This window comes from Genypterus blacodes, unplaced genomic scaffold (genome assembly GCF_046128005.1).
Source record: "Genypterus blacodes isolate CSIRO-AG114 ecotype Tasmania unplaced genomic scaffold, CSIRO-AGI_Gbla_v1 ptg000032l_1, whole genome shotgun sequence".
Classification (NCBI taxonomy): domain Eukaryota; kingdom Metazoa; phylum Chordata; class Actinopteri; order Ophidiiformes; family Ophidiidae; genus Genypterus; species Genypterus blacodes.
The window spans coordinates 8529706-8541744 of record NW_027466845.1 but is presented as its reverse complement, the minus strand read 5'-3'; the positions used below and the strand labels follow the sequence as shown (position 1 = coordinate 8541744).

The following is a 12039-nucleotide window of genomic DNA, read 5'->3' as shown; positions in this document are numbered from 1 at the left end:
AATGGCCCTGTCCAGGAAGAGGTCCTAGCTAGGACTTTGGAAGACTTTTAAAGATCTGAATAATTGAATAAGCAACAAAAGATTGATTGGATTTAGTGAACTCTTGTGCCTTTCGTGGAAAGTTGTTTTAACACGCATTTCTCCTGTTTATCTGCTCGTCATCTGCCTAAAAAAACCTAATCCCACACAAGCAGAACAGCTGTGATAGGCTGTCGCTCTAACAGGGCGATTTACGAGCGTCAAGCTGTTTTCTGCGTGTATGTCTGACCAAGATGACAGATTTCTGAAGTGCTGCCAGAAAGCAAAGAGCAATTTTGTGCCCTGTGAAATTGTATTCAGGGGTATACAACACTAATTGTGATCACAGAAGTGGATTTGCCCATAGAGACACGGTGCTCAAACTGGTCCTGCCCTTCCATTCATACGTGTTGCATGACAGTACCTCCTTGGCATTTGTGTCTGCTGGTTAAAAACCCAGAAATGCCCTAATATTGTTGTGTGATGGGATGCCCAAGGCAACAAAACCCCCTTAGATTTATAAAACCACAAACCACAGAACTGAGCTCACACAAGGCGAAAAGTGGCTCTGAGTAATACGTCGTCGGGCACTAGCACAAAACTGTGGGATCCTGACACGCAGTATGCTGACATGTGCAGAAGGCACTTTTGAGTCACAGTTGACTCAAACAAGTTGCCCAGTGATCAGTTTAAGGATAACGGCATCGCTAAAGCATTTTGACACAATCCAGCAGTCACAGTCGTCACTTTTGTGACGACATGTTTGGCAAGGAGAACATTGATCTTGAGGGAGTCCAGCAATACTTGTTCCTCTTCAGGAAACCTGTTCGTCTCTGTTGAGCACAGGATAGTACTGTACATAGAAGGTACTTACAGGTCTGGCTTGGCTTTGGCAAGACGTCTTTGAGGCCTCCTCGCTTAGCCACAAAATCCTCTAGGTCAAGCTAAAGGAGGTAATGTTCATTTTGCTGGCTGTGGTCTAAATGGGCATTGAAGTATACCATAGTCTAGAATAGAGATATAGTGTATGTGAGGATGGTCAACCTCCTCCAGTCCTCATGTGTCCTGCCAGTGCATGAACAGGACTTGGTGACTTTGTCTTGATAGGGCTTAGTGTTGGCATGCACATTCTGTCTGAGTGTGTGTGTGAAAGTTGTTTGTGAAATTGTCAACAGATTCACAAGTTCCCCATTTTCAGCCTAAGGAAACTGTGGCTCTTGTCCCTGTCTCACACACACACACACACACACACACACACACACACACTAACTGAGGTAGCACAAAATGTGTTTTGGTTAGTGAAGGCACAATGGAGAGTTTGTTATCGCTAGAGCAGAATTATTAGAGACTAACAATTTTTTGTGTGTTAGTAATTATACGGGCAGTATATTGGTTGTAGTATAAACACATACTTGCACACAGTTGAAACTTTGAGGTAGGAGTTTAAATCCTGGCTATACAGAATGTATAGGTGTGCAGTTTAGTTTCTAAATATTTTCATGTTGCGTTTCGTTTCGCCTGTGCACCTGCAGTTTGGTTGCATACGATACCAAAGTGTTGATTCCCAGGTTGCTTTTAGAGTCGACTAATTTTATCTGAAGCTAGAATGTTTGTTTCCTCCAAATCTGCTCTCATATCCTCTTAGGAAATTACCTAGTGACGGTTGCTATGAGACGTCGATTGTCACCTCCCTGTTCTCGTATGATAACTGATTTAGCTTAACTTTGCCAGACCACATTGAACTGTCAGTGACTCAGTTTGTTTTTATCACTTCTGGTGATGTGTTTAAAGAATGAACTTCTTTAAATTGCACCACCAACTTTAGCTGCTGTAAAGCTGCTGCTTCTTAGGTCGGACCACAGGAGACACACACACACACACACACACACACACACACACACACACACACACACACACACACACACACACACACACACACACACACACACACACACACACACACACACACACACACACACACACACACAGGTTCACATAATACAGATCGCACTGGCAGTTTGTGCAGTTGCAAGTTGGTGTTTCACCGCTTTAAGTCATTTGTACATGCTAAAAGAAGCAAAGGTCAAAGTGTGGTCCGCTGTGTAGGATTCCTGATTTGTATTTTTAATTTTCCACTCTAAATTGATTACTAACTTAGCTACTTATTTATTTCACTGTTTTCTTTGGAGTCAATCAGCCTTTTTTGTCATATTTAATTTGACTTCATTCATTGCCAGAGGTTACCAAAAGGCCTGGATTTCCTTGAGCCTCAGCAGCGTCCTTTGCCGCGGATACCTGCACCTCTGTGCTCGTCACCATCGCATGAAGTTAATGTTTCTTTCCGATAGACTCTTTCCCTGTTTGGGCCTTTGAATCTGTCCTGTCCCCTCTGTCTTTGTCCCTTCCCAATTCTTCTCCATGCCGTTGTCCTCCTCTCCTAACCTCCCCCACTTCCTCCTGCTTCTTCTATTCGTTACTGTGCTCTCCCTTCTTTATCGCCCTCTGTAGTCTCAACGTTGTGTCTTCCCCTGCATGTTCTGGATAAAAGCAATAATTCCTGTTTAAAAAAGTATGTTTTGTGTTGGTACCTGTGGTTTACTTTCTCAGGACACGACTTGTGGGTCTCAGCACAGACGCACATTAGACACAGTCTGTGGTGCATCACGCAGCCTTTCACGACTCGGCTCTTCTTGTTATGTTTTCATTTGTTCCCGCGTGATTAACCAAGAACAACATCTGCCTCCTCACTTTTGCCATCCCTCTGCTTGTGTGTATCCACGTCCCCTCTGCAGTGTGTGTTGATGTAGTGACTTTTCCGTCTCTCCGACTCCGAGGTTTCAAGGGAGTGGGGCTAGTTAAAGCTCCTTTTCCCTTTTTTTTCTTCTCCTCCTGCTGGAAGCTCTGGAACTTATTACAGTCGGAGGCTTTTTCATAAACGGGCCATTCAGCTGGCTGCGCTCGCCTCTGAATGGGACACACTGTCGCCAGGAGAAAGAGAGTTAATGTGGGGGCTAGTTAGTCGTGAGACCTCCCCATTACGGAAGAGTGCTCCTCCTCAAAATGTGGACTTAATGCTTATTGCTGTTGTGCATTAATATGGTGTTTGCATGCAGAATGTAAAGAACACCAATGCCATTCAGGGTTACAGGTACTTTTCTGTTGTCCACGTCTCGAGCGTTTAACACAAGCAACTACATCGTAGGCTTAACGTAGTCAAACCTGCCGTCACTATGTAACATAATACAAGACGTCCTCATCTAGGGATCATAGGTATCACGATAAAGCTCATAATTGGGTTTGCTATTCTGGTTTTACTCCCTGCCTGATAGTCATTTGGTCCTGTTCTACGCAATACGCACTGTTTTATACAATGAGACAGAATCTAAATTGAGCCTTTATGTGAACTGCACTCGGTTATAGTGTTAAACCCCGTGACGGTGGTTCGACACGAAGATTAATGAGAAAACGCAGCTTCTACCCGCCGGAGATAGGAAAGCGAGCCGTGCGGACCCAAGAGAAATGCTCTTCTTGCAGGGGGGCCACCCAGACGATTGGCACCAACCTCATATTACCCTTTAAATTGCTTTGGCACAAATCCTCTCAGTCTTTCAAATAGTTTAAGTGGGAATTCCGCCTTCTTCTTTATTTATGATAAAATGTCTTTTTTTTTTCTTTTTCCCTTCACGTACCACTGGTGCAAATAACGACGTGCCTCCCTCTCAGTCGAATGCAATGACTTTTGTCTGTGAAAATTCCCTAAAGGCTTAGAGACAGACGTATCACTCTGTTTAAAACGAAGGAGTGTGTTTATTTGATACTGTGGAGTTGAAAGCATCTTATTGAGAGGCGGTTCTAATGGAAATGCAGGTGGACTTATTAGAAACCCGATGGCATTCACTTTCGATGCAACCTCCTTTTTAAAACAATGAAATTCAATACACCAGCGCCGCTAACAACAACAAGCTAAAGATTACATTAGAGTTGAATCAGCGCCTCACTGACGCCGTGTCGGCACACGCAGCTTCACAGATGTAGAGTATTGCAAGGCGGTTGGCTGAATTAGATTGTGCAGCCCTTCAACAATGCAGCAATGTCCAATTCTCAAATCTAATTTTTTAATTTTGTTCTGACATTTCTGCACAAACAGCCGTGCTGCACAGAAAACCCTCATTCCCCCTGAAACCAACATGTGCCCAGGGTCACTATAAATGATTTAATCTTTGCATCACGCCGTGGCCCTAATCACTCGCCCAAAGGAAACAGGCCGCAGATGCGACTTGAATATGATTAATACCATCAAGTCGTGACCTCTAGATGGTACTCAATCAAGGCACACACACACTCACACACACATAGGAGAGCTTTGAGTATATTTGACCCGGAATAAAGTCTTTAATCTGCCGCTGAAGGAGACTAATGTTTGATGAGGATTAGCGTGTTTGCTGCTATATGCTCTCTCTGTCAGCTTCTGTACATCTTGTTTTTCTCTCTCTTCACACATACATGAAGCGACCCCCTTGTGTTTGATTGTTTTAGTAGGTCAATGATAAGATTAGATTGCTGCTTCGACATTGCTGTGAGGTAATTATTGTCTTTCTTGTTTTTTGTCCTGCAGGTTTCCCAAAGTAAACAGGTAAGACAAATGTTTCATTTAATTTATCATGTTGACAAAAAATCATATATTGTAGCCATTCACTTCGATAACACACACGCACACACTCACTACTGCAGATGAGGGAAAGGAGGAAGGTTTTAGCAGGCCTGGCATGCTGCAACACAGTAGTCTTCAGAGTTTGGACCAAACATACCCTCTTGTTCCCTCACACTCATGTTCATACACACACACTCTTCCCCATACACACACAGTGCGGGACAAAGGGGTCCCTCTTCTGAGGGTCGGCCCATCACTGCCTTTCACTATGAGCAGAACAGTGGCCTTTCACAGTCTGGGGCCGGCATAGGCAGAGGCAGCCATACATAGCCCCGCCGAGGTCCAGGCCGGGGGTCTGGCCTTGTGGCACCTCCTCTGAGGGAAGTCCTTTCTCCAAACCCCCGAGCAGAGCAGCTCATATCCTCTCTGGCTGTCACATTATACAGTAGACACACTCAGCATGATTCATACACTAGGAGGAGGTCCCCCGTACCACATTATCCCCGTTGCTGAAGTGAACAATTGGAGGTTTTGTTTATTGCTCTGATTCCTTCAGAACCTCCCCCTGGCCTGCAGCTTTGGGTGTGTGTGTGTGTGTGTGTATGGTCGCAGTAGACTTTCACACAGAAAATGCCATGAAATATGTAAAATAATGACTACACACCACATAATGAGGCCTTTTATTACATATATACATATTTATAAGTGTATTTCTCTGTCTCTAGATCCAGCAGTATTCTCAGTAGAGACCACCCCCCAGACAAGAAATCCAAAAGTGATAAATCTCCACTTCCTTCCAATGAGTTTGACCCTACAGGTAACCTCACTCTCACTTTATCTGTCTTTATCTCTTTCTCTGTCCGTTGCTCTTTTGTCTCCATCACACACGCGGCCCCTTTTTCCCACCCTGTCCCTCTGTCTCTGAATGCATCACTGTCTCTGTGTGTGTGTTGTCAAACTCAGGTTTCATATCACAGTTGAGCAATAACGGTTGGCACACCGTTTGTTGCGATAGTAAATGCGGGGGTGTGTGTGTGTGTGTGTGTGTGTGTGTTAGTGTTATCATGCGTGTATCTTTGCTGTCATGAAAACCTACACAGACATCCACTGTTAACGTGTGTGTTCTGCATGTGTGCGTGTCTGGCTGGTCACAGTAGCACGGTTTTTGTTGTGGGTGGGAGTTAAACCAATGCACTGGTGTGTAACTGATGTGTCTTCTCCTGATAAGTCACACAGCTGTTTTATCACTGCATGGTTTGCTCAAAGCTTGTGTTGACATTGTACATATTTTGAGTTGACAGGTACAGAAAGATGAACCGCCAGAATATAAAGTCTGTGGCTGAATATTTAATGTTCTGTCTTGCCAGTGGTTCGGTTGCCTCAAACAATACTTACGGCACAAAAAGCCGCAAAAAGCGTCCATGTGTGCTGCACTGCTGTTTCAAGTTCACTGCAGGGAGAGATCGTTAAAATCCTTGCGATGCTTATCCGCAGTCGGCACAATATGAGATGAGATATTCCCTAATGATCCTGTGTACGAAACAAAACTGAGACGATCCCTTAAACTGTACGTGAAGGTTATCTCTGTTTGAGGCTAAAAAACGTGTGTGTGCTCAGTTGGGTTTGTGTGTGTAGCAACATGGTGGTAAGAGTGTGCTGTGCTCATGTTTGCAAAGTGAAATTCACAGCCTTTCTGTCTAATTGAATAAAAACCGGTATGTTTTATCATTAGACTATTATTCCCTAATCATCATTCATGTTTGGTTTGCTGTCTTTTGCATGCCTGCAGCGTTTTAGCTCATTCTCCTTCCACTTGCATGATCTCATAAATCAACCTTTTTTTTGTGCTAATCATTGCCTGGTTTCACTTTGTCTGTCATCATTTCAAAGTAGTTTGGGTTTTTACGGATAGGCATGAGCAGTCAAACACTCAAATAAGAATTAATAACACACACGTATTACTTCAGACCAAAGCTCTGTTCAGGATTGTTTAGTTTTTCATTTACCAACCTTAACTGGCTTCTTGTTCTCTAAGTAACAAAAGTAAACACACCCCACCTGGCACATAGAAACTGTTTGTACTTTCAAAACTCTATCTGTTTATCTATAATGTTGACAATATTGAAAACAAGACGTGAAACAACTATTGTTCAAACACTGTCAACGTCTGTGTAACAACACCACAAATAAACTGACTAATCAACACTGTGGTTTAGGAGGAACAGCTTAGTGCTTTGAAATTTACAGATGGGATTAGAACAGAGGGGGGGATGTCTGTAAGGAGCGACGCCCAAGAGCAGTTTCACCTGAATCGATCTTAGTTGTAATGACACCAAGCGTGTACAGAGCGATTCACACACATTTAACCTCAACAGCAGCTCCTGCCTATCTAAACCAATTATGTTTTATTCCAACTAGCTGTTTGTGAATTTAAGTTTTCTCCTCCCATGATTATTTCTCCCTCATGATTTTCTCTTTCCTGTTTTGTGTTTCCTTTCCTTGTGTTTGTTCTTGTTTTGTGTCTGTGTGTGTGTGTGTCTGCGTGCCTCTCTGCTGTGCTGCGCGTGGTTGGGGCTGTGAGCAGAAGCTCTGGTGGTGCAGAAGAGTGGCAGCAGCAGTGTGCTAGCAGAGGGGAAGCCTGAGTCCTGCGGTAAGATGCTCCTGCTGGAATGGCCGGTGTGACAGCTGCGTCTATATACGCTTCAGACTCGCTCGGGTGTGAAATTGCCGCTAGGTGTTTGTTATAAAACGGAGACGGTTTTATTGCAGCTTTTTTAGCCAATTACCATGCGAGCAGCTACATTCACGCCTGAGTTTGGTCTACGTGTTCACGGTACAGAAGCATACATGGGCTAAATTAATAGGAGTCCTGTACGCGGAGGTATCTTACACCCATGATGTTAACGGGCAAATAAATCTACTTACAATCACATATTCTAGATCTGTTACACTGATTGAGTTCACATTTATTTATGGGATTGGAATTATGACGATATTAATGTGTGAAAAAAATCATCAATTTTGTGTATAATCCCAGATTACACAGATCCCATGCATGTAAACGTAAAGAGTTCACTCCAAAACAGCATGAGCTAGATGACGACTGTACACAAGCCTGTTCTCCTCCTTTATATACACATTCTGTTCACTGTATGTTCTGAGGCGGGATATTTTATATTCTAACTGCACCACTGTGTTTCACCCCCTGCTGTGAGAGCGTCAGCGCCCCTACTTGAGCGGCCTCTCTGGCTCCTGACACGTCGCTCTGGCACGTCTAGATGATTATCAAACATACTTGATATTTCCATTGCAGCGTTCTGTATCTCCAGACGCTGATTTACTTCAAATATATGAAGCTTATTCAGACCTTGACTCTTAATGATTTTTGGTCCAAGTTCTTATTTTGTGGCCACGGGGCTCGGGGGGGTGCGATGTTGGCCGATATGAAAGGTCACCTTATTCTCTCTCCTCGCGTTGCAGCAGAGGGTGCTGAGCAAGGATCAGTTAAGCGTCTGAATAATGCATTAGCCGGGACGGATGAGCCCCATCAGCGAACACGTCGGCACTCGCGCTCCGGCTAAATGCCAAGTGGAGATCGCTATTACGCGGTTAAACGCTGGAAACGGCCCGAAAGATCCACATCTCAAGGCAAATTCACACCCGGCTCCTTTCACCCTTATTGCGTGGTGTGTTCCCTTCCCTGAGCCCCCCCGTCCTCTCCCACTCTCCCATTCCCCCCCCCCCCCCTGCCTCAGCTTTAACCCTCTCTCTGCGCCTCTCCCCCTCTCCCCTCCTCCCCCAGCCCGGGGCTTCTGCCTCTGCTATCCTCTCTCCCTGTGTGCGCTCCTCTCCCTTCCACTCTCACAACCCCCCACCCTAACACCGCCCTCATATCGATCGACTCACCTCCCTCATTGATGCTGCACCGGCCAGGAACACTGGGGACACAGCGAGCCAGCAGTTCAAGGGTCACCTCACAGTGAACTACAAGCTGTTAGAGATTTCCCCCTTGGAGTCAAATCAATATTATAACATTTGGTCAGATCTCCATAACACAAGTAAACGCGTCCCATTTAAGCAGTTTGCATTCTTTGTGATTGTTCCTCTTATTATGTCGTGTCGTCAGATCTGGCCAGACAAAAGTCATAATCTCTGCTCGCCACGCTAATGGGACACGACACGAAGAACCTGAAATGTAACGTTCCCCACTCTGGCCTGTGAAATGGCAGTGTGAGGGTGTGTCTGCTGTACAAACATCAAACGTATTCACTCTTAAAAGAGAACAATGAAAAGCGTATCATGTTTTTAGCTTGCATATGTCTAATGTCACCAATCTGGACCTGATTCTTCAAGGAGCTTTTAGAATCTGGCTATAATGATGAAACCATATAGGAAAAGTGTAAAACCCAAATGATCAAGCTTGTAATCAGCTATTTGAAATGTTCCAGTGACACCAGAGAGCTTAAATTTACGATGCTTTGTAGTTTAAAGTGTGAGAAGTCTGTTTGCCAAAGGAGCGAGATTTGGCTTTAGTTTCCAAAATGCCCTCTGCTAATTTTGCTGACTTCAGCCGGTGGAGCACGTTTCCGCCAGCCACTTCCTGGTCCCATTAAAGACGTTGTTATGTCTGTCTGTCCGTGTTTATCTCACTTGCAGGTCTGGTCCAGCGATGTGTAATCATCCAGAAAGATGAAAATGGCTTTGGGCTCACTGTCAGCGGTGACAATCCAGTGTTCGTGCAGCTTGTTAAAGAAGGTGAGAGGGCTGAGGGTAGCAAGGAAAATGTGCATAATGATCAATAATCTTTGTGTACGTCATCATAACAGTGCTCTGGATAAGTGATTGTCCTCACCGCTGGAGCTGTTGACTGCGTAGTTCCTCAGCAGTTCCGCAGCTGCTGCAGCTTCTGCTTTGTCATCCTGTAACGAGGGGACTTTGGCAGGATATTTATGCGTTTCCCAGCAGCCTCTCGCTGTCCGTTGAGGCAGCGGGTTGTTATCAGCTCTGAAAACATTACACAGGCCCGAGAAGCAGTTTGGCAGTATTAGCCAAGCTACTTTGGTCCCCATTTGTGCTCTGGTACTCACGACATTTACACACACACACTATACTACATGATGTAAACGACATAAACTATTTTATTCTCTGCCTTAATCGGATTACAATCCAAGTTTTATCATGCATTGTAAACAACACTGACCGACGGAACACAACGACATGTATACTGAGGTTTATCTGCGCTGTTTATGGAAATGTACTTTACATTAAATGCAAGCTGACAAGTAAATGCTTGCATGTATTTCCAAAATTAAGCGACCAAAATGCACATCACACAGATCACCTGCAGTGTCATAGTAACACTGTATTCACATTGCATAATCCTGGAGCCGACTCATACTGACTGTAGAGTTCCTCCACCGGCCTGGATCTTATAATAACCTCTCTCATGTCTAAATCCTTTTGTTTGGGGTGGAGCTGTGAAACAGGTCCTTCTCGTCACGTAACCACTGTTTTGGTATTTGAAAATAGCGCTCAAATAGTCAGTTTGGAACATTACGTCTGTCAAAGCTGCACGCACTCTGCACGCATTATCAACAACTCCGTCACAAGTCCTTCAGCTTTTTGTGTTCCCGTCTCATTCTTTTGTGCTTCTCTCCCCTGTGTGTTTGCCAGATGGGGCTGCTATGCTGGCAGGTGTTCAGACTGGAGACAGGATCATCAAGGTATTGTGCTCATCTGCCTCCATGTCCTGAAACGGCTAAGGTCACTGTTTTGAAAACCAAGGCCAAAACAGAGGCTCTATGTCGCCACCTTCTGGTTAATCAGTGTTTGTAGAATCACTGTTCTGCACTGGGAATGGGATAAGAGGGCAACTTCTACATAAGGCTTAACCTAGAATTGGATTTGTTCTGCCTCGCTTGGTCAGTATTTCTCACAGTACGTCTACTCTGCTTCAGGTTAACGGGACCCTGGTTACACGTTCTAATCACGTTGAAGTGGTGAAACTCATCAAATGTAAGTTTCTGTCCAGGTTTGTTTCAGTGTGGAAAGACACCAGCAAAAGTGTGTAATTTGTAAAATAATCCCTAAACGCAGTCGACATCTTTATCACTATGGCATTTCTTTTCCAGCCGGCTCCTATGTGGCCCTCACAGTATTGGGACGCCCCCCGGGGCTCGCCCAGATCCCCCTGTCAGAAGCTGAGTCTCAAATGTTGGGCATGAGCGTTTCCTCTCCAAACTCCCCAGCATCAGAGCGCCCATACAGCCCTCAGGACCGCCTCTCCTCCCCAGGGACACCATGGGTACACGGCACATTCATGATTCACCCTGCCCTCCCCTTTTCTCATCTTCCTCCATTTCGCTACCATGACTGCTGCATCTATTTGCTGTCTACCTTTCATTTTTCTTTTAAACAAGCATTCATTGTGAATATTTCCTTAATACAGCTATCCTGTTTTCCTTCCCCTCTCCCAGGAAGAGAACAACAGCGTCTACAGCCAGAAGGTGGACATCTTGCAGAGGATGCTCTCAAAAGAGCAGCAGGACTTGCAGGTTTGCACAATAACAAGTTAACTGATGTTTTGCTGTTGTATGTGTTGTGCTGTCGTGAGATTATTTTAATTTGAACCTTTTTAAATTAATGAAGGTTGATTGTGTTTATCCATTGTTATTGTGTGTATTATTGTTTATCATTTAATTGCTATGGCAACTGTTTGTCTTGCAGTGTCACAACAATGTTTTTATACATAATTTTCCTATATTGTATAATAAATAATTATCTTGCCTTATTTTGTGCAGAAATGATAAGAAATGTTTTGTAAGAGCCGCTGCCTGTGCTTTATGATTTTTGCCTTATTTGAGAGTGATTGATTAACTCACTCTTCCCACACGTCACCGTCTAGGCCATGAAGGAGGAGTACAGCAGGAACCCCTCCCCCAAACTACTGAAAGACATCCAGGAAGCTAAGAAACACATTCCTCAGCTGCAGGGTCAGCTCTTCAGGGCCACTGGGGCAACACAGGTAAACCAGCAGCCCCATGAAGTGGTTACATGCACGTGGGGGCCAAATCATCATCATCACCTTTCTAAATGAGAGGGTAATATACGTTATTTGTAGGAGGCTGTTCCAGTTGGAGATGCAGATGATGGTAGCATGTTTGAGACGGAGCACACTCTCACCTCCAAAGGAGACAACAGCAACGACCAGTCCTGGAGCTCCCCTGTAAGCTCTCACCAACAACACTCATTTCCCCCCTGAAGTCTCTCATTCAACATTGATTACGAGACTACAAATTGAGGCTAAAAGGCAATGAGTTTGTGACATTGTGATCAATATTGAGAAGCAGTCGTACAAAATCCTGCTTACC

The 12039-nt window shown here is 44.5% G+C and overlaps 1 protein-coding gene across 3 annotated transcripts in view; it reads left to right on the top strand.

The window, feature by feature from the left end:
• arhgef12a (Rho guanine nucleotide exchange factor (GEF) 12a) overlaps window positions 1–12039 on the top strand; it is a 30620-nt gene that overhangs the window by 7851 nt on the left and 10730 nt on the right. For 2 of the 3 annotated variants that reach the window (XM_076146006.1, XM_076146005.1), the window contains exons 2-11: window positions 4634–4651; window positions 5395–5486; window positions 7254–7319; window positions 9326–9424; window positions 10343–10392; window positions 10627–10684; window positions 10801–10973; window positions 11146–11223; window positions 11574–11693; window positions 11790–11894. In XM_076146006.1, the coding sequence (XP_076002121.1) occupies window positions 4634–4651; window positions 5395–5486; window positions 7254–7319; window positions 9326–9424; window positions 10343–10392; window positions 10627–10684; window positions 10801–10973; window positions 11146–11223; window positions 11574–11693; window positions 11790–11894 (859 nt within the window). The remainder of the gene's footprint in view (window positions 1–4633; window positions 4652–5394; window positions 5487–7253; window positions 7320–9325; window positions 9425–10342; window positions 10393–10626; window positions 10685–10800; window positions 10974–11145; window positions 11224–11573; window positions 11694–11789; window positions 11895–12039) is intronic. The other variant, XM_076146008.1, reaches the window with a different exon arrangement.